At 39.1% G+C, this 23,407-nt stretch overlaps 2 protein-coding genes across 2 annotated transcripts; one reads left to right on the top strand and one right to left on the bottom strand.

Annotated features, from left to right (window-relative positions):
* Positions 1-247: 247 nt before the first annotated feature.
* On the bottom strand, positions 248-2,234 carry LOC142518540 (F-box protein PP2-B15-like). The gene is made up of 3 exons (XM_075621331.1): positions 1,886-2,234; positions 785-903; positions 248-702 (listed from the first exon to the last, which is right to left on the bottom strand). The coding sequence occupies exons 1-3, from the start codon at positions 2,150-2,152 to the stop codon at positions 288-290; spliced, it is 801 nt and encodes a 266-aa protein (XP_075477446.1). The 5' UTR covers positions 2,153-2,234; the 3' UTR covers positions 248-287.
* A 9,697-nt stretch (positions 2,235-11,931) lies between these two features.
* On the top strand, positions 11,932-12,525 carry LOC142506915 (uncharacterized). The gene is made up of 2 exons (XM_075619485.1): positions 11,932-12,191; positions 12,276-12,525. The coding sequence occupies exons 1-2, from the start codon at positions 11,932-11,934 to the stop codon at positions 12,523-12,525; spliced, it is 510 nt and encodes a 169-aa protein (XP_075475600.1).
* Positions 12,526-23,407: the final 10,882 nt, after the last annotated feature.

Below are 23,407 nucleotides of genomic sequence, written 5' to 3' on the forward strand. Positions count from 1 at the left end.
TAGGTTATATGTTCAATTCTCACTGAGATCATTTTTTTTATTCTTTTATTTTTAATTTATATTTTAAAATTACAGTGTAATCTCTCATTATTTTTTATAATTATATTTTGATCCTCATTTAAATATAAATCAAATGAATTATAAAAAAATATTATATTAACACGAAACGCGTACGTCAATGCATTAGTTTGTACGATGGTGCTCCTGGCGAGCTTCGGGCGTAATATAAATGTTGGTAAAAGATGTCTTGGCATAAAATAACATGAATTCACAACCATGATACCAAATTACATGTATTTTGAATTCGAACGCTTAGGTCTAATCTCCATACCTTCAACAAGAAGACCTCCTTTGAGATGCTCACCTTTGATTTCTCTCAACCACATTTTCACCTCATTTTCGCAACCCCCGATCCAATCGTTATAGAATTCTCCCAATTCTACCTCCAACCATCCATCAGCACGCACACAAAGTTGGCGCTGATCCTCGTTTCCCAATTTTAGATAGACCGATCCTTGAGTTCTTTTACCTCCGACTTCAACAATAACCTCCGAAGGCGACGTCCCTAACCCGAAAGCACGGTCCGCGAGTTGAAAAACGAGGTACGCTCCGTAAATCGTGTTTGAAGACAACATTCGAGTGCCTATTTTCCCATGTATTTCTAACCAACTCACCATTATCAGTTCAACTGATTCTGGAAACCTGAATGAATTAGAAAAACATATAAAAGTTTCATGTTTGAATATAGATACAAAATGGAGATTTTGGTTGAAAAATGGACGACCTTGACTGGAGGAGGGGTTTCCGGCACCAGTTGAGATTATTGTTAGCCCAAGTAATTGAGAGTTCTTTCGTACTCAGCATGTAGCATTTCTTATTTGTATATTTATCTACTGAAAAAGTCTGCATTTGCAAAATACATATGAACAATCCATACCCGTACAAAACCCGTTTACATCTAAACTCATACCCATTTTGACTCATACCAGAAATTAGTGGAACTATTGGTCACATGTCTATACAATCTATACTATATTATTAAGTGTGAGTTCTTACAGTAACTATCTTAAAAGACACCAAAATATTTAGTTTCATAATTACCCTTCTTACGATCCTTAATTCACTCCATATTTTACATAGAAAAAATTATAAACAAAATTTCTTTTTTAAATCGAACAACTCTTCTAAATTGAAAATAATTTCGTTTTATTTGTTTAATATTATTTGATCAAATTAAAAATAATAATAACACATACAACGTGTGTACATCTTTTACTAGTTTATACTATTTTTCATATGTGTGTGTGTGTGTGTATATATATATATATATATATATTATATAGTTTTTCACTAATACATTTATAACAAAAATCAAATACAAGGTTTGGACGAAATTACACGTATAACAAAATTAATATGATCAAATTAACTAGTAAGTAACATCATCTCATTAAGCTAAACTTTAATGCGTATTACAGAATCACAAAACTCTAAACTAAGAACGCTAGGTCCGGGAATAAAACCTGGTACCCAATCGAAACCTGTCCAAATAAATATAAAAATAAAGTAAAAAGTCAATACCCATTATCCATCCATATCCACTCATCTTAATTCGGATACCCATTGCGTGCCATATGTAGGTATATTTGTAGTAACAAAGTTTCTTTAGAAGAAAATAAAAAAAAAAATCCAGTCAAGAATCACATTTTGATGGAGCCTAATTCAAGATGTTATCCAACTGAAAGATGTTTGTTTGTTTGAACTTTTGTATTTGAAATGTTTTTCAAGCTATATGAATCATTATATCAGAGAAAACTTTTAAAATCTGTGTGATTATATATGTCGAGATCATTTTGAAACAACAATTTCGAGCTATTGATTTTACCTTGAGGCCTCCATCAATCAGAAGCGGAGTCGAAGAGAGCTTCAGAAACAAATCCTTCATGGAAGAGAACTTCATCTCGTGAACTGATCTGGACACGATATCTGCGTAATCCGACGGCAGGAATTTCTGCCACGTCTGGTCGGAATCCGCTACGTCCTGGAAAAACAAAGAGACCGTGGATGATCGACATACGTCGCGAGGAGAAGTGAACGACAGGATGTGGGCCATGCATTCCTCCGGCAACGATTCTATTCTCGTGTTTCCCATTAATTAATGTTTCTCCAACCTTAGCAATCTAACACACGTTGCAAGTAAAATATACAGAGATTGACGGGCTGTATTGTAATCTTCAGTGGCAAATGGGGGATTTCTATCTATCTACCTATCTATCTATCTATCTATCTATCTATCTAGTGTAGATTATTATTTTACTTCGAAATTTTGGAAATTTAATTAATGTGATGGCATAGTAGGATGACTAGACTAGCTGGGCTAAGCGTACTCGTTGCATTTATAAAAATTAACAATAAATTCGATACATAGAGTTTTGAGAAGATTGTTATTTTATTTGTGCGAGAAACTGAAAAGAGGTGTAGTTTCAGTTTGATGGAAAATTAAATAACATGTGTGGATGAAACGATATTTTAAAATAAAATTAATCAAATATTCAATTCACCAAATAATCAACTATTGAGTTACTGTTTAAATTTTTTAAAAAAATTATATTATACTTGGTGACAACATGAATGTTGATCATGTCGACATTGTGACATCAATGTCAGCATCCAGATTAGAATCCAAGTTTTTGAGTAGAAAAGTGGTTGTGGGGACATAATTCTATTTCTCATGAATATGTAAATATATATATATATTTGAATATTATCAAATTTTTTCATGTTTTAACATTTTATTCGATATTAAATAATAATTTTGATTATATCAAAACTTTATCTCGAATTCAGTCTGTAGAACATGTTTTAAAATTTTCGCAGTGAGTGGATCAGGTCGGTGCCCTGAATTGTATACATAAAAAGTAAGGTTAAGGGGCGCCAGAGGGTTTTCCGACGTGATAACCCTCTGATGCTTAAGTCAGTTCGAAGAATAAACTTAATAGTGAGATACAGTAATGATAAGTGAGCAAGAGAATGCGAGTGATTAAAATCGTAGCCGATACCTTATATTTATAGATTAATGACCGGTTAGTTACCTTGTAGGAGTAAAGATTCTTGCTAGATTAGAATTCTACTTGAGATAGGACACATCAGATGAGAGAACTTCTTAACCATGATTCCTAGAGCTCTTGATGGTGTCTAGGACCTTTGCCTTATCTCGATGAGATTTGATCGAATCTTGTATTTATATGAGTTTCTCATTTATCAACGAATATGTCTTCATATTCCTAACTATGTCAGAGCTCGGATTTCCCGGCCACATCATTGGGCTCAAACTTTTAGAAAATAGTCGTGTAACGCCCCAAAATTTTTAAGATCCACGCGAATCACATGCATGCAATTATTAAATTCCTTATGTATTTTAATTAAATGTTTTAATTGCATGAATTAATTATGTGGTGCATATTTGCATGTTTAAAATATATTTTTCTACATGGTTGTATTAAAATATATTTTTAAAGGTTATTCGAGTTGCGATCGAGGAACGGAGACCGATGGCTGAAAAATAGAAAATGTTTTTATTAAATAATTGTTTTTAATTATTTAAAATATGATTGATGCTTTTTATTATTTTTGAAAATAAAGAGTTTTGATGTGATTTTATACGCCGGGGCGTAAATTTTATCGGTGTTGATTTTACAAAAAAAATACAAACGTATTAGCAATCCGGTTAATAAATTCACAAACTTTCCTAAACAAAATTATTTTTAAAACCTTAATTAAGCACTAATGGGCCTAATTACCTATCTAATGGGCCTAAACCTTATTAGTGACTAATTAAGCATATTTAAAGTGTTAATCACCCCAAACCCTACAAGTATTCTCACGTCACTTTTTCATAATTCTCTCCACTAATTCACAACACACACCACACGAAGAATCTAAGGGAAAAATCGTGAGGTTTGGAGGAAAATTCAAGCCTAGACTCTCCTCGTCGCCGTTCTTCGTCGTCAATGTGTATTCGTGCGTAAATTACGAAAAGGTATGCCATACATCTCGTTTTCTCGTCTATCATATCGTATTAGTATTTTAAATTATGTTTGCATGAAAAGCTTGAAGTTCATATGAAATTTTCGTATTATTGCATAACCATGTGTAAAATTCATGATTTAAGGTTTCAAAAACATGTTTTTATGTGCTTCAAAGAGCTGCCATGATTAGGACATGATCAAGCCAAGTTTTTACATGATTTAGAGTCTTAGAACCACACCCTAAACACTGCATAATCGAAGGAATCATGCTGGTGCAAAAATCTGTAATGGGAGTCATAAGGGTTCAGGTTTCTTGTATGGGGGTTGGCTTGGTCTTGGCTTGGGTCAGGGCTCGGCTAGTGTCTGTCATGGGTCAAGGGGAGAGTCCTAGCCATGCTAGGACTCAAGTTTAGGGCTCGGGAAGGAGTCCTAGTATAATGGCCCGAAAATTCGTGTTTGAAAATTTGCGGAAAAATTTAAAATTTTCTTTTTAAAATAATTAAAATGCCTCATTCACAAAATAAACTGATAAATCAAGTTTAATGTTCAAAATAGCAGCGGAAGAAATTATTGTTCACAAAATAACAAGTTAAAGTAATCCAACAACTGATAAAAATGTTTAAGCATAAAAATGGTAAATGCTGTAAATGAGGTCCTCGGGTTCCACTACTTGCCGACCCAAGCTAGCTCACTGGTCCCGCCCTCGGTCCCGACCTCATCAGTACCTACAACAATCAAGTCTAGTGAGTCTAAAGACTCAGCATGCATATATCGTAAATAACGAGTAAATAATATAATAAAATTGCATGGGAGTAAAAATATCATGTCATGAGCCATAACGCGAAAATAACTTATCACGAGCAATTATAATACGTGCTTAACTGACTGAAAATCATAAGTGAAATGTTTGCTTAATCGAGCCCTGTCATAACATAACATGTCATAAATTTTCTGTTGAGATTATGTTCTACGCAAGTGGCCCCTGCACTGAACTGAACTGAACTGACCGGTAAGTGACCACCGGGTGAAGTAATGATCGTCTGATCAGACTAATGCCACAGTATACTGGGTGGAACTGAACTGAACCGGTAAGTGACCACCGGGTGATACAATAATCCCATGATAGTGAAATGACCACAAGCAATATCGCATAAATCTCAAAAAAATGAATATTTTATATTTTTATGCACGTAATATAATTAAACGACATAATTAAATATCCTATATTATTTTACCACATGGATTGGATCGTTCCCAAGCTCGCTGCGACCTAAATTTAACATGAAAAATATGCAAATGATTTTCTTGACCAAACTTTGTAATTGAATCCAAAACGAGACAATTACGCCCAACGACTTCGTATTTAATCATGACTCCGTGCCAACCCGAACCAACACCGAACCATCATTTAGTCATGATTAAAATACACTTAAAATGATGAAATAATGCTCCTAAAATGGTAAGGGCCGAAATTTTGGTGAATGGTGGCCAAAACATGAAACGCTCTTTCGAGAGTCAATTTGGCACATCGCACCGTAATTTCTCGTACGACCTCTAAACTTATCCGAATCACGAAAGGAAAAAAACACGACCTTCCCAACTTGGTGAGGCACTGTCCAATCCAAGGCTATAGTTAAAAGCCAACCAAGAACTCGAACGAGCCTCTGAACCGAAGCAGCAAGTTGCTGTCCAGAAATTCCAGCAATCGCACCTGTACTTACATCGCTTCGTTTGCGAGACTATTGGTCATTGGGACTTGAACCACCGACCAGAGCCTCTTCCCAACATCCTAAGGTGTGGCCTGAACCATGGCTAAGGGCCCTTGGCCAACCACAATCCAATCCAACACCTAGGACAACACCAAGCTTCAACCGAGAACTCGAAAATCTGTACGGTAATGTTTCTGAAATTTTGTTTTGTTCCTGTCATGCATCACACCAATGGCCATATGGTTGACCATGGCTTGATCTAGACATCATGGGGTATGGTGTAAACCAGGGCTAAGGGCCAGAGGCCAACCAAGGTCCACTCCAAACCACCAAAAAACCGAGGGACACATGCAGAAATGAAATGGGGATTGAAGGGGCTGTTCTTGTTTTGATTTGAAAACCGATTCCACCATGGGCCAAGCCTCGAAAGGGCGACTTGGTCACGTCTTAGACATGATAAGGGGGTGTTCTAACCATGGCTATAGGCCCTTAGGGCAGCCAAGATCAGAAACTCTCCCCTTGACAGCAAGGTGACAAAATCGAACCACAAGTGACACTAGGAGGGAGTTGCTGTCATATCCGATTTCCAGCATGCATGGGCTTGAAATATTGGACCAATATGATCCTAACATGTCCTAGTACATGTCTAGATGCAGTCTTGGGAGCTTGGACAAGAGCCAACCACCTGAAACCATCAAACAATACCCAAAACCGTGAAGCAATGAAGTGACCGTAAAATTCTGCACATGATTTTTGAAAAATGCTTCTTATGTATTTCGGTTTTTGCTTCAAAAAAAAATCATGAGTATGATGTTTTAAAATATTAATATGGCTTGATTGAGGAGTGAAAGAAATATAGACATGCCTTGGTTCGTTTTGAAAGAAAAACGAACGAAACGACGACGCGGCGCGGAGGAGACGGAGTGATCTTCTTGTTCTTGCTTCTACTCGATTTCTCTCTTGTTTTTCTAAGGCTTTCTCACGATTTTTATCTCTCAATTCTCTCTGAATTTCGGTGGTGAGGAGGGGGAATAATGGTTAGGAGAGATGGAGGGGAGTTGCAATATAAAAGGGATTCAAATGGCATGACCAAGTCTTGCTCCCTTTTGAATTTGAAATGGTTTGATATCAAATATTCTTGGAGGGATAATGGAGGTGTAAAGGACCGATTCTTCATGTCCACCAAGGCTAGGATAATGATGGATTAATAATTAAATGGTGATTAAAAAAAATGAAGGGTTATCATACTAAGAAATAACAAGGACTGAGTCAAAGCTGGTGAATTGTCAAAGATCACCTATGGGGTGGCCGAAAATTGCAATAAAAATGGAGGGAAAATATTGCTTAGTTAGTGTATTTTAAATCTTTAGAGCCTTACCTGTCCTTTAAATAATTTAGTGAATTAACACATTAATTATAGAACCTAAATGAACTTATTTCCTACTTACCTCAAGTTACTTAAATAATTCCTTAAACATTCTTTTACCTTAAATTAACTTACTAGTTAGCTAAAATAAACTCTGGGAATGTTTTCTTAATATTAAATTTTATCTCAAAACTCCAACTCCAGTCCGGCCTCACTTATTTAACTGAAAAGATAATAGTTAAACTACTGCATAAAATAATTAAATTTAAAGGAAGAATTTAAATACTAATGCAATAAAATCATTTTAATTTAAAATACTAGAATTATGCATGGCTTATACGTAGTCTAATTTACGGGTTCTACAACTAGCATGCCGAGAGCTTCATGTGTAGCGCAGGGTTCAGCGGCTCGCGCAGGGAAGTTGGCTCGGTCTGGGGTTCAAGGGCTGGGCTAGGGTGAATCCTTAGGGTCCTAGGTGGGTGCACAACATGTTGGTTCAGGGATCGGGGCGTCGGCTAGGTCCTAGGAGCGAAGCTAAGGAGTCCTTGCCAAGGTGAACTCTCGACCGAGGGTTGCAACTGGGGCTGTGGCTCACGGTTGGGGATAGGGTCAGGTTCATGGGGTCATATGGGTCCAGGGGGAGGCTGGATAGGTGTTGGCTCGAGAGGGCTCGAGCTTGGCTCGACAAAAATCCATCATGGCTCGATGGTGACTCAAGTGTAGGTCTAGGGTTTGATCCTTTGTAAATTAATCGAAACACGGCTCACAGAGGGTCGAGTCGTGGTTCACGAGGGATAAAATAATATAAAACGTCAAAGTTTTAAAGTTAGGAATAGTTTGTGATTTTTCGGGAATAAAATGCCTTCAAAACGACTAATCACGAATTAATTAAAAAGCCTAGTTTTTAAGTTAAATAAAATTATGAGAATTTTAATTTAAGTTTAAATAATTAACTGGGACATGTTAGAATCAATGAAATCAAGAGAAAGTCAAAAACGTGAAATGTTACGTTCATGGGTAAAACGGTCTTTTTACACCAAAAATTAGTAAATGTCATGGCAGTGCTCTGAATAATGTTTTATATGTTAGTATGATCATTTTAAATGTTTAAGGATTTTTATATGCTGAAATGGTCATGTTAAAGATTTATGGAAGTTTATGATTTATTCATGGAAATTACTGTGAAACGATAAAGTTAAAAAGTTATGTTGCATGCTTGTTTTTAAAAGGAAAAAGGGATATCAAATTCATGATTTTTGTAAAGTGATGAAAATGTAAAAACGTTGTAAGAAAATGAAGTAATTGTGACTATTGAGGATATGAGGATTTGAGGTAAGAATGAGAATATCGCGAGGGAAAAGGCCTCAGAGGGAGCCTATTTATGGGAAAAAGCCTCAGAGGGAGCCCGACGATCGTATTTCCATTCGATGAGGATAGGCCAAGGCTCAGTGGACAAGATATCGTCGCTGATGTCTCCGCCACCCAATACTGTGGTTACATGTAGATGGATCCATCGACCTTTTGAGGATGAGAAAAATCACAATTAACGATCTAAATTCAATAAAAAGAAAATATTTATGATCATGATAAAAGGATACATGTTATGAATGAGGTAAAGGAAAAAGGTTGAGGTTTATGTTATGCAAATCATGAAAATGTTAGTTTTACGTAAAAATATCTTTCACTGTTGCATGTGATTTTATACGTATTACTTGTTATCAATATTATGGTGTGTTGAGTCTTTAGACTCACTAGGTGTGATTGATGCAAGTGAGTTTGAGGGAGGTCTTGATGGTTGACCTGACTGGACTGAAGGTGCACCGACCCGAGGACCAGCGCTTCTACTTTTCCGCAATTATGATTTATAATACGATTCACGTTAAAATATTTTTAAGACTATTTATTTATGCTTTTGAATGATTTTTGAGAGGATGATATTTTTCACGTTTATTGCTTATTAGGTTTGGTAAAACAATTGGCGATTTCATGATTTTTAAATACTAGTTGGTTGATGTTTTATTTTTAAGTGGGCAAAATATTTTATAAAAATATTTTCATGTGTTGGTAAAGGTTCGACCATTTCATGTTATGTTTTTTTTAAAAAATATTTATCACTTTTAACATTAAGAAAGGCAGATGTTTCAAGTCGGACCTTTAGTAAATATGGTTGAGGGGTCCGACCGACCCTGTTAGAAATTCATGAGCTCAGACTCCTAGTTTCGGACACCTTACTAAATAGTTGGGCTCGGAAACAGGGTGTAGTGTTCAAAAACTAATACATATAAATCCCATGTATGATTGAATTAATGTATTTATTCAACTAATAATCTAAGTAATACATGCTATGTGTTAAATTATTTTAAATATAAATTTATTTATGCAATTTAAAGTGCTTTATCAAGTCTTATTGTAATGTCCAAAATTCAACCCACGTAAACCACATGCATGCAAATGTGTTCAATTGCTTAATCGTTTATTTAATTGATTTTAAATGCTTACCTGATGTATATTATATGATTATATGTCTAATTGCATGATTAAATGATTAGATTACATGATTTCATGAGAATTGAAGATTTTATCCGAATATTCGATAATAGGCTAGGGAAAAGAGACCGACGACGACCAAGATAAAATATTTTTTTCAATAAATTTTTTCAAGGCTTATTAAATCGATTAAATATGATTAATTTTTTCTAAAAATAGTAGAGTCTAAATTTCGAGATTTTGAGGAGGAAAAAACAAGGATTCCTCGTCGCTCGTTCGTCCTTCTTCGCACCCCACGCCAGCGATCATATATTGGAGCGTTTTAAAACGCAAAAGCATGCTTCTAAATTTCTTTGACGCAATATTCAAATCGTATTATGCTTGTTTTAATTATTTTTGCATGAAAAATATTGAAGCATGAACCATTTAACGATATAACAAATATTTTCAAAGTTTTGATGATTTTACGCTTGTTTGAAAAACGTTATGAATTCCAAGGACACGCTGCCAATAGGACGTGTTTAAGGGCTAGGAAAAAAGTCTTTAAGGTACAAAACGAGGGCTGGAGTTGAGCTTGGCTAGGAAGAAACGAACCTACGGTTTCATGAAGGTTGAGGCTCGACCATGGGAGTTTGAGGGGCTACGCGTAGGGTTAGGGCCGGTCAGAGGCTGTCTCAACAGGGTCTGGTGCAGTTGAGGAAGGGTCCCTAGGTAGGCTGGATGGTGGCTAGATCCAGGAGGGTAGAGTCCCCATATCCTAGGACTCCTCCCAATGCACGTGCACGGCTTGATCGACATCAAAGGGGCTCGCGGATGGTCTAGGGGTCTAGGCTGGTCCAGTAGGATCTAGGGAGTATGGCTTGGAGTTAGGACACGGTCTGGTGCAGAACGGTACATGGTGACTTGATGAGGCAGGGCCGCGACTTAGGAGTCTTACGCATGGATGGTTCGCTGGGCCAACAGGGTTCATGTAGGGTCCAGGAGGGTCAAGGTTAGGTCTGGTCCTAGGTGGCTTGAGGGTGGCTCGGTGCTTGGGAGCCGTGGCTTGACTTAGAGTTTAGGGTTCAAATTGGCTAGGGTCAAAGGAGATTGTTCGAACCATGGGTTCATGCGGGATGTTTCGTGGCTCACAGGGGTAGTTAAGGTATGAAAAGTTTATGTTTAAGAATTGAAAGAAAATATTAAGTTTCGAATTTATTCGCCCATGCTATGCCATGGCCCATGACCGTTACAATAAAAGGCGTCTTTTTATTGTAACGGTCATGGGGCATGGTATAGCATGGGCCTCGGCCCATACCCGCGTACCATTACGCACAGGACTTATCCAGTCCAGGCACTGGAGTTTTTACCTTCCCAGGATTAGAACCCAAGACCTCCTGGGCTTATATATATCTTGGCAACAATCCTGGTACCAATTTTATTGTAACGGTCATGGGCCATGGCATAGCATGGGCCTCGGCCCATACCCACGCACCATTGCGTATAGGACTTATCTAGCCCAGGCACTGGAGTTTTTACCTTCCCATGATTAGAACCCAAGACCTCCTGGACTTATATAGATCTTGGCAATAATCCTGGTACCAATTTTATTGTAACGGTCATGGGCCTCGGCCGATACCCACGCACTATTACGCATAGGACTTATCCAGCCTAGGCACTGGAGTTTTTACCTTTCTAGGATTAGAACCCAAGACTTCCTGGACTTATATAGATCTTGGCAGCAATCCTGGTACCAATTTTATTGTAACGGTCGTGAGCCATGGCATAGCATGGGCCTCGGCCCATACCCACGCACCATTACACATAGGACTTATCCAGCCCAGACACTGGAGTTTTTACCTTCCCAGGATTAGAACCCAAGACCTCCTGGACTTATATAGATCTTGGCAGCAATCTGATACCAATTGGCATTAAGTGTTAAGTACGAGTTATGCTCACCGTTAATTTATATTAACTATATTTTATGAGTTATATTTTATAATATATTAAGACACGGTTCGTCATAGTTGCTATCAGAGTGCAAGGTTTCTTGATATAGGGTTGTGCCTACTGCTAGTTGCAAGAAGTTCAGGAAGTCACGCCTCAAGTCTGTAAATTTTTACGGTTTTAAATGCATTAAGTGTTAAGTACGAGTTTCTTTAAACTTTAAGTTAGTTTTGAACAGTTTTATCATGTTATATGAATAGTTCGGTTATGCATGTTAGTTACGTGTTGGGTTAAATTATGATAAATTATGCCTCCTTGAAGTATGATTGGCCGTGAGAGCCATGAGCCTCGTGATGAGTAGAGAGTTTCCCCTCCACGCCCACCACCAGACCTTCAGACTTATATGCTTGCGGGCATGACTCAGTTCTTCGCACAGTTTGCGAGGAACAATGATGAGGTGGATCGGGGAGCGAATCCTGAGGCAGTGTATGAGCGATTATGTAAGATGAACCATGAGGATTTTGGGGGTACGACTGATCCTATGGCGGCTGAGAGATGGATTAAATCCATAGAGGCGATCTTTACTTTTATGGAACTGTTGGATGCTGACAGAGTTAGGTGCGACACTTACTTGCTGAAGGATGATGCTCGATTATTGTGGGAAGGAGCATCAGTGTTGGTGAATCTGTAGACCCTGACTTGGGAAGGCTTCAAGGAGGTATTTTACTCCAAGTACTTCATTGATGAGGTACGCTTCAGGTTGACCAGGGAGTTTATGGCGTTGAGGCAAGGAGATCGCAGTGTGGAGGAGTTCGTGAGAAAGTTCGAGCAGGGGTGTCACTTCGTGCCCCTGATAGCTAATGAAGTCAGGGAGAAACTGAGGCACTTCATGGATGGATTACGGCCTATCTTGTGCCGTGATTTTCGCATAGCTGGTCCTCCGACTTATCCTGTTGTAGTGACCAGGGCTTTGGTGGCCGAACAAGAGCAGAAGGACATTGAGATTTAGAGGAAGGACAAGATGCCTTTACAGGCGCCTCAGTGATAGTTTCAGCAGAAGAAGGTCGCTCAGAAACTTGTTAAATATCCGGTGTGCCCAAAAGTGCAGCCAAAGCATGAAGGAGAGTGTATATGGGATTCAGACAAGTTCTTCTAGTGTGGATCCACTGAACACATGCTTAAGAACTGTCCACAGAGGAAGCACCTGACTCAGGGCCGAGTCTTTGCGATGCATACCAAGGAGGCAGACATAGACACTACAATCTTTATAGGTAATATAATTTATTTAGCACTGCATTATTTGTTGGAATTTATTATGCATGGTTTGAATTTTTAGGGTATATTAGTAGGCTAAATTTTAAAATTTTCATGAGAACTTTAGGATATTTGATTCAGCCTGTGCATGAGATTGTGTTTAGTCATTTTTGAGAATTGTTGGGTTGAGTGTATGTTAATATTATCTCATGGAGGATCCATATAGCGGGAGTAGCCACAAACGCTTTATTAGATTCCGGTACTACTCATTGTTTTATATTGGATGGCTTTGTGACTTATTTGGGAGACAAGCCCACTAAGCTAGATGTGAGTTATTCTATGACCATTCAATCTGGGGAGGAATTGTCTACTTCTAGTGTGGTTAGAGACTTGAGTCTCGAGCTACAGGGCCACACAGTCTACGTTGACCTTATAGTATTGTTGATGCCTGAGTTTGACATCATTCTACAAATGTATTGGTTGTCAAATAATGGAGTAACGATCGACTTCCAATGAAAATCAGTGAGGGTCAGACCATTGGGCAAGGAGGAGTTTGTATTCAAGCCAAGTGGTTGCAACAGCACCCAGCAGATGATATCATGTCTTCAGGCGAGGAATCTTATGCTTAAGGGGTGCAAGGTGTTCTTCGCGAGCATTATTTCAGCCCCTGGTACTACCAGTCAGATAATAGCAAACGTTCCAGTTGTCAGAGAATTTCTAGACGCTTTTCCTGACGAAATTGCGGGTATCCCACCTGAGCGCGAGGTGGAGTTTTCATTGATCTTATGTCGGGTACCTTGCCAATATCCAAGGCACAGTATCGATTAGCACCCCCAAAGGTGAAGGACCTCAAACAAAAAATATAGGAGATATTGCATAAAGGATTCATATGCCCTAGTTGTTTACCTTGGCACACCTGTACTTTTCGTGATGAAGAAGGATGACATTATGAGGCTTTACATCGACAACCGGGAGCTGAATAGAGTTACAGTGAAGAATAAATGTCCATTGCCTAGGATCGAGCACTTATTCAATCAATTGCAAAGAGCTTTTGTGTTTTCCAAAATAGATCTTCTCTCCGAGTATCATCAACTGAGAGTGAAAGACGCAGATGTGCACAAGACAACCTTCAGCACTCACTATGAGCATTATGAGTTTCTAGTGATGCCGTTTGGATTGACGAATGATCCAGAGATATTCATGGATCTCATGAATCGCTATTTCAGCCTTACTTGGATCATTTTGTCATCTTATTCATAGATGACATCCTCATTTATTCGAAAAACCAGGAGGATCATAGCTAGCATTTGCGTACTACATTGCAAGTGTTGCAGAATCTAAAGTTGTTTCCAATATTCAGCAAATGTGAATTTTGGTTAGAGAAGGTAGCATTTTTGGGACATGTTATTTCTAATAGTGGAATTGAAGTTGATCCGTCCAAAGCAGAAACATTTAAAGAATGGGTTGAGCTGAAGAACGCATAAAAAATCCCCAGTTTCTTGGGCTTAGCGGGTTAGTATAGAAAATTCATTCAGGGATTTTCTTCTATTGTAGTGCCACTCACCTCATTGACGTAGAAGAATGCCAAGTTCGTGTGAGGTGCTGATGGCTAAAAGAGCTTCTGAAACATCTACTACTTAAAAATACTACTAATTTTTTTTTATTTATAAACATACTTTCGAAATTCAAGATTTTTCATGCATGCAATACTGCAGAAAATACACATTTCAAAATTAATCGTAATCAATAAAATACTGCAGTTTAAATAAAAGACAAGTCAACAAACCTAGACTTACGTTTCAAAATCATGCAAATAAGAAACAAGTAAAAATCTTGACAAAATCCTCAACATGTAAAAACAAACGTAAACAAATATTCATATCCACTCCTAACTCAAAAACATGAAATGCGGAAAATATGGTCCTCGGGTCATGTGCGCACATCCAGTCTTACCTACTCAGACTTCGGCACCTCCATCCTCCTCATCGACATGCTCACCCGCATCATTCACACCTAGTGAGTCAAAAGACTCAACACACCTGTAACGTTAATAGCAAATACATATATATAACAAGCAACAATGAAAAGTACGGTAATAAAGAAACGTTTCATGAACTTGTAAAATCGTATGCATAATCATGACTTGTTAAAGCATAACCCTTTTCATAACATAACTCAACATATCAACATATACATGTTCGTTTTTCTTAATTTGAATTTCATTCATTAGCTGTGACTTTCATATCATCGTATTAGGCGATGGATCCATTTACGTGTAACCGCGGTACCCGGCAACGGGGACATCAGCGACAGTATTACCCATTCACTGAGCCTTGGCCTTACATATCATCGTATTAACGTATTCGTATTAGTCACAACCTACTCCCTTCCTTAAAAAACATGCCATCATATTCATCACTTAATAAAACATGCATATACGTAAATTTTCCTTAAAATCAAGCATGGAAAGTATTTTGCATATTTACATTAAAAGTCGTATCCATGATAACAAAACGTTTAAAACATGTAAAATTTGTGATCAGGGCGCTGCAAGACTAAAAACTCGACTTGTGTGCAAAATGATCATTTTACCTCTGGAAACCCAAAATGACCATTTTACCCCTGGACCTCCAAATTTCAACACGAAGCTCAAAACACCTCAAAACATATTTATAAGCATTTATTAGATGTAAACTCGATCCCGTTTAAAAACATAAACAATTCGTTTTAAAACTTGGACCGGGGTCCGGTTTTAATCCGAAACTACCCGAAACTTAATCGAATTTTTCCCAACTTAAACCGTGAATCAACCGAGCCCTACCAGCCCTTAAACCACAAAAACTAGACCACCTAAGTCCCTCGAATGGCCCCGAAATATTGCTGGAATTTTACTGAACATGCTCCCTTCACCCTACTCGAGCCTTACCCACGATCCCTTCGACTCAAGCCCCAAACCACCAAGGTCGGACCCTAGCTAGCCACCCTAGGACCATGAACGACCACATAGGACCCCCACTGGGCTAACCCTAAGCATACCGACACACCATGCGTGCCCGAATTCTAGGTAAAAACAAAGAAACCCTAGCCGCCTCACTACAACCTCTCGGCCTTCAACACACACCACCAAGTCGCGACTCCAGCCTTGTGACACCATACTTATCGACATGTAAAGCCCCCTAGGACCCTTACTCGGCAGCACCTTGCACCATTGCAACAAAAACGTGAGAGGTGAAAAGATTATATGCGTAAATCATGACAACCGAAGCCATAAAGGAAATACCATGCAAGGACCGAACATTAAACACACAAAGCACACATATCAGCGTACATACGACATGAATGATGAGAAAAGTAAAATACATGGCGTGCCTTAATCGTGTTTATGCTCACAAACGTGAAGATACGCGCGTCGGAGAAGTAATAGAGGAGCGGGGAGGAAACTTGCTTGAAATTAATGGAGGGAAACCGATGGGGCTGCTGGTTTTTGCTGTAAAAGTTGAAGGGGAGGGGCAGCCACTTAATGATATTAGGGTTAGATGTATTTAGGTAGAGTTTAAATGGATTACAAAGCACTAATGGGCCCTAATTAAAAATTAAAAGAGTTTTGAGCCCATTAGGCATTAAAACCAACCCATCAAGCCCAATAACACTCTTGAAAAATATTTCATTTAGGTACATTTTTGAAAATATTTCCCGTACCCTCAAAATATTCCCCCATTTGATTAATTTTGCGTACCGATTAAAAATACGACCCGGTGATTAAAATACCCACAAAGGCCCATTTTCGAAAAACACCCTTAAAAACACTTCATATTAATTAATTAAAATTAATTATTCAATTAAATATTTTCGTTAATATCCTCGGTCTCCGTTCCTCGTTCGAGTGCAAAATGCAACTAGAAACCTTAATGCATGAAACGTAAAAATAATCGTGAAATAAACCCTAATCATGCAATATTTATCTCTTAAATGCATAAAAATCATTAAACACCTATTTTAAATAAAACACTGGATTGCATATATTCAAGTTATGTAGTTCGTATTTCTGGACCTTACAACTCTCCCCCTCTTAAAAAAAAATTTCGTCCTCGAAATTTAAAACATACCGAATAATTCCGGGTAGCGACTTCTCATCTCGGCCTTAGTCTCCCAAGTATTCTCCTCCTCGGAATGATTCAGCCACTTGACTTTGACCATGTGGATCACCTTGTTCCGGAGCCTCTTCCTGTCTGTACAATATCTTAGCGGATCTCCTCAAAGGATAGGTTCATCGTCAACTGATGTGGATCATAGTTCAGTACATGCGAAGGATTCGACATGTACTTCCGCAGCATGGAGACATGGAACACATTATGAACTCCCACCAGATTCTGCGACAATGCAACTCTATATGCAAGTGTCCCAACTCTCTCTAGGATCTCGAAGGGTCCGATGAATATAGGGCTGAGCTTGCCCTTTTTCCCGAATCTCATCACATCCTTCATCGGTGCGACTTTCACGAATACATGGTCCCCTACAGCAAACTGGAGATCCTGGCGCCGCTGATCGGCATAACTCTTCTGACGGCTCTGAGCGATCTTCATCCTGTCCTGAATCTTGACTACCAAATTTGCCGTCTGCCTGACAATATCCGGACCCAATTCTACCCTCTCTCCTACATCATTCCAATACACTGGCGACCTACACTACCTACTGTACAATGCCTAATATGGAGCCATACCAATTGATGCCTGATAATTGTTGTTGTATGTGAACTCCACAAGAGGTAACTTTGTCTCCCACCTGCCTTGGAAGTTAATCATCCAAGCTCTGAGAAGGTCCTCCAAAATCTGAACCAACCTCTCTAACTGTTCGTCAGTCTGAGGATGGAAGGCAGTACTGAATAGCAGCTTAGTACCCAATACCTGGCGCAGACTCTTCGAAAACGCAGACGTGAACCTTGGATCCCTGTCTGACAAGATGAACGGTGGAATCCCATGCAGTTTGAATCTCTCTGATGTACAGCTCTGCGTACAAAGTCATGTTGAAGGTCTTCTTGATCGGTATAAAATGAGCTGACTTAGTGAACCGATCAACGATCACCATATGGCATTATATCCACCAGTAGTCCTTGGAAGCCCTGTCACGAAGTCTATGGTAATGTTCTCCCATTTTCACTCGGGAAAAGGGAGTGGCATAAAATTCCTTGCAGGTATCTGATGCTTTGACTTGACTTGCTGACATGTCAAACACTCGAAGACGAATCGTAGAATATCCCTCTTCATGCCCGGCCACCAATAAGGCGACTGAAGATCCTTATACATCTTCGTACTCCCTGGATAAATGGATTACGAGGTGTTGTGGGCCTCGCTTAAGATATCTGCTCTCAAGGATGCACTGTTAGTAACCCACAATCGGTCTCTATATCCGACTATGCCATCCACAACTATATACAGTCCCTGGCCCTTAGCCTCGTCCCTTTGTCTCCACTTCTGCAACTGCTCGTCAGAAGTCTGCCCTGCTCGAATTGTGTCCCTCAAAGTCGGCTTCACTATCAGGGTAGCAAGATTTGGGGCATCGCCCCTGGCATAGACTGCAAGCTCAAACCTTTGAATCTCTGCCTGCAGTGGTCTCTGTACAGAGAAATGAGCAATCACTACGTTCTTCCTTCTCAGGGCATCTGCAACCACATTAGCCTTACTCGGATGGTAGCTAATGTCACAGTCATAATCCTTCACTAGCTCTAGCCACCTCCTATGTCTCATGTTCATCTCTTTCTGTGTGAAGAAGTACTTCAGGCTCTTGTGGTCAGTGAAAATTCTGCACTTCTCCCCACACATATAGTGTCTCCAAATCTTCAAGGCAAATACCACTGCTGCTAGCTCGAGGTCATGTGTAGGATAATTCTTCTCATGGACCTTCAGCTATCTGGACGTGTAGGCTATAAATCTGTCATGCTACATCAGAACTGCGCCCAAACCGAGCTTCGAAGCATCTGTATAAACTACGAACTCTCCTTGCCCTGATAGCATAGCTAGAATTGGTGCAGTGGTCAATGCCTGCTTCAACCTGTCAAAGCTATCCTGGCACTCAGATCCCCCAGATAAACTTGGAATTCTTCTTCGTCAAGGTGGTCATAGGAACCGCAATAGAAGAGAAGCTCTGAATGAACTTCCTGTAATTACCAGCAAATATCAAGAAGCTGCAGATCTCTGTCACACTCTTAGGCACTGACTAATATCTGACTGTTGCAACTTTACTGGGGTCGACCTCTATAGCATCCCTAGATACAATGTGGCCTAAAAATGCAAATCTCTCAAGCCAGAACTCGTACTTACTGAACTTTTCATACAACCATCTGTCTTGTAAAGTCTGCAATACGGTCCTCAGATGCTAACTCTGCTCCTCGTTGCTCCTCGAATAAATCAGTATGTCATCTATAAAAACTATGACAAACTGATCCAAATATGGCTGAAACATGCGATTCATGAGATCCATGAAGATCGTTGGCACGTTCGTCAAACCGAAGGGCATCACCATAAACTCATAGTTCAGCTCTCTCACCTTCAGTTAATGGTATCCAGATTGGAGATCTATCTTCGAAAATGCTGACGCTCCCTGAAGTAGATCGAATAGATCCTCGATCCAGGGCAGTGGATACTTGTTCTTGATTGTTACACGGTTTCAGCTCCCTGTAGTCAATACAAAGCCGTATGTTGTCATCTTTCTTCTTCACAAAAAGTACCAGCAGCGCACCATGGAGAAAAGCTAGGACGAATGGAACCCTTATCTAGAAAGTCTTGAATATGATCCTTCAGTTCTTTCATCTCTGAAGGTGCTAGGCGATAGGGCACTTTAGAGATAGGCATGGTACCTGGTAAGAGCTCGATAGAAAAGTCCACCTCTCTATCTGGTGGAATGCCTGAAACATCTCCAGGGGAAACACTGGGGAAATCTCTGACCACATCAACGTCCTCTAGTCTCTGACTGACTGGCTCTGACACTGATACAATACTGGCCAAAAACGCCTAGCAGCCTCTCTTCATGAGCTTCCTCATGCACATACAGGAAATGACATGAGACATCTGCTGATGTCTGGCTGCCTCCAATATAAACGGCTTACCACTAGCCGGTCGAAAAGATAGTGACCTCTGTCGAAAGTCTATGAAAGCTCCGTTCAAACAAAGCTAGTCCATACCCAAAATAATATCAAACTCCGGAAACGGTAGCACAATCAAGTCTGCCTGCACCGTATATTTTTGTAACCGAAGCTTCAATTTGTTCACTATCTGAGAAGTGAACATCTGATCCTCGGATGGAATCGATACTCTGAATCTTGAATCCATCGCCACTGGTATGATTCCTAAACGCTTGACGAACGTCTCAGATATAAACGAATGTGTAGCTCCGGAGTCGTGCAATGCATGCGTGGCTACACCTGAAATATATATCCCTCCTGCGACAAAATATACCATCAAATCTGATCGCGTTGAAACTTAAAAATTTTCTACTAGCAATTATCTCAAAATCTTCGATAAATTTACTGAGTTAACACCCAAGTGTTCCTAAAAACTTTTCGAATTTATCCCATAAAATCGTAAAATTCTCGAAAATTAAGCATTAAATCACAAAAATTCATAACCACTTAAAAATTTCGAGTTTTGCAATTAGGTCCTCATATTATCGGTTATTACACTTTGGTCCCTGAAATTCTTCAATTCAAGCAATTCAACCCTTAATTCCAACTAGGTAGAGCATGCATCCTAATTTCTTCTATGTTTTCAGTCCATAAAGTTATTTCTCACGACAATCATATAACCTATGCATTCAAAGCGATAAATTAAAATCTTAAACATAAGGGTTACCGGTGATCAGCGTCAAATCTGGCTCCACCTCTGCCTCCTCGGTGTGCATCACATATGCTCTGCCAGTAATGGGGCCTTCGGGTTGAGCCGTCTAAACTGCTCATATATATCAGTCTGTGGTCGGGGAGCCGGCTGAGCCCGCTCCAGAAGTCTAGCCATGCCCTCGAGAACTCGAGTAGCTGCATCCAATGGCGACGGCGGTGGTGGTGGTGGCTGGTCTCTACCGCCTCTAGTAGTATTAGCTAAACATGTACTGAAATTCATAAATCATGTAATCATGTAGGTGATAGCAGTAAAAAAAACATTTAAAACATAAAAGCTTACAGACTTGAGGCTTGAAGACTTAGCTGCAGAAGCTGCCGGTGACACAACCCTATACAGAACCCTTGCTCTGATATGAACTGAAACATCTACTACTTAAAAATGTTACTAATTTTTTTTTATAAAATTACTTTCGAAATTTAATATTTTTCATGCATGTAATACTGCTGGAAAATACACCTTTTAAAAATAATCGTAACCAATAAAATACTGCAGTTTAAATAAAAGACAAATAAAAAACCTAGAATTACGTTTCAAAATCATGCAAATAAGAAACAAGTAAAAATCTTGACAAAATCCTCAACATGTAAAAACAAACGTAAACAAATATTCATATCCACCATTAACTCAAAAACATGATGTGCCGAAAATATGGTCCTCGAGTCATGTACGTACATCCAGCCCTGCCTACTCAGACTTCGGCACCTCCAGCCTCCTCATCGACATGCTCAGCCACATCATTCACACCTAGTGTGTCTAAAGACTCAACACACCTGTAACATTAATAGCAAATACATAAACATAACAAGCAACAATGAAAAGTAAGGTAATAAAGAAACGTTTCATGAACTTGTAAAATCGTATGCATAATCATGACTTGTTAAAGCATAACCCTTTTCATAACGTAACTCAACATATCAACATATACGTGTTCATTTTTCTTAATTTGAATTTCATTCATTAGCTGTGAATTTCGTATCATCGTATTAGGCGATGGATACATTTACGTGTAACCGCGGTACCCGGCGACGGGGACATTATCGACATTATTACCGATCCACTGAGCTTTGGTCTTGCATATCATCGTATTAACATATTCGTATTAGTCACAACCAACTCCCTTCCTTCAAAAACATGTCACCATATTCATCACTTAATAAAACATGCATATACGTAAATTTTCTTTAAAATCAAGCATGCAACGTATTTTTCATATTTACATAAAAAGTCGTATCCATGATGACATAAACGTTTAAAACAAGTAAAACTTGTGATCAGGGCGCTGCCAAGACTAAAAACTCGACTCGTATGCAAAATGACTATTTTGCCACTGGAAACCCAAAATGACCATTTTACCCATGGACCTCCAAATTTCGACCCAAAGCTCAAAAAACCTCAAAACATATTTATAAGTATTTTTAGGCGTAAAATCGAGCCCGTTTCAAAACTTAAACAATTCGTTTTAAAACTTGAAACGAGGTCCGGTTTTAATCCGAGCCTACCCGAAACTTAACCGAATTTTTTCCAACATAAACCGTGACTCAACCGAGCCCTACCAGCCCCTAAAAAACAAAAACCAGACCACCTAAGTCCCTCTAATGGCCCCAAAATGTTTCTGGAATTTTAGTGCACATGCTCCCTTCACCCTACTCGAGCCTTACCCACGATCCCTTCGACTCAAGCCCCAAACCACCAAGGCCAGACTCTAGCTAGCCACCCTAGGACCATGAACGACCACATAGGACCCCCACTGGACTAACCCTAAGCATACCGACACACCATGCATGCCCAAATGCTCGGAGACAACAAGGAATCCCTAGCCGCCTCACTACAACCTCTCGGCCTTCAACACATACCACCGAGTTGCGACTCCGCCTAGTGACACCGTACTCCTTGACATGTATAGCCCCTAGGACCCTTACTTGGCAGCCCCTTGCACCGTTGCAACAAAAACGTGAGAGGTGAAAAGATTATATGCGTAAATCATGACAACCAAAGCCATAAACGAAATACCATGCAAGTACTGAACATTAAACACACAAAGAACACATATCAGCATACATACGACGCGAATGATGAGAAAAAGAAGATACATGGCGTGCCTTATCGTGTTTATGCTTGCAAATTTGAAGTTACGTGCGTCGGAGAAGCACTAGAGGAGTGGGGAGGAAGCTTGCTTGAAATTAATGGAGGGAAACCGATGGGCCTGCTGGTTTTTGCTGTAAAATTCGAAGGGGTGGGGCTGCTTATGGAGGGGAGGGGCGGCCACTTAATGAGATTAGGGTTAGGTTGATTTAGGTAGAGTTTAAATGGATTACAAAGCACTAATGGGCCCTAATTAAAAATTAAAAGAGTTTTGAGCCCATTAGGCATTAAAACCAACCCATCAAGCCCAATAACACTCTTGAAAAATATTTCTTTTATGTACATTTTTTAAAATATTGCCCATACCCTCAAAACGTTCCCCGATTCGATTAATTTTACGTGCCGATTAAAAAAATGACCCGATGAGTAAAAATACCCACCAAGGCCAATTTTCTAAAAACAACCTTAAAAACATTACATATTATTACTTAATTAAAATTAATTATTCAATAAAAATATTTTTCGTGAATATCCTTGGTCTTCGTTCCTCGTTCGAGCGCGAAATGCAACTAGAAACTTTATTAATTCATGAAACTTAAAAATAATCGTGAAATAAACCCTAATCATGCAATATTTATGCCTTCAATGCATAAAAATCATTAAACA

This window comes from Primulina tabacum, chromosome 1, assembly GCF_025594145.1.
Source record: "Primulina tabacum isolate GXHZ01 chromosome 1, ASM2559414v2, whole genome shotgun sequence".
Lineage (NCBI taxonomy): Eukaryota > Viridiplantae > Streptophyta > Magnoliopsida > Lamiales > Gesneriaceae > Primulina > Primulina tabacum.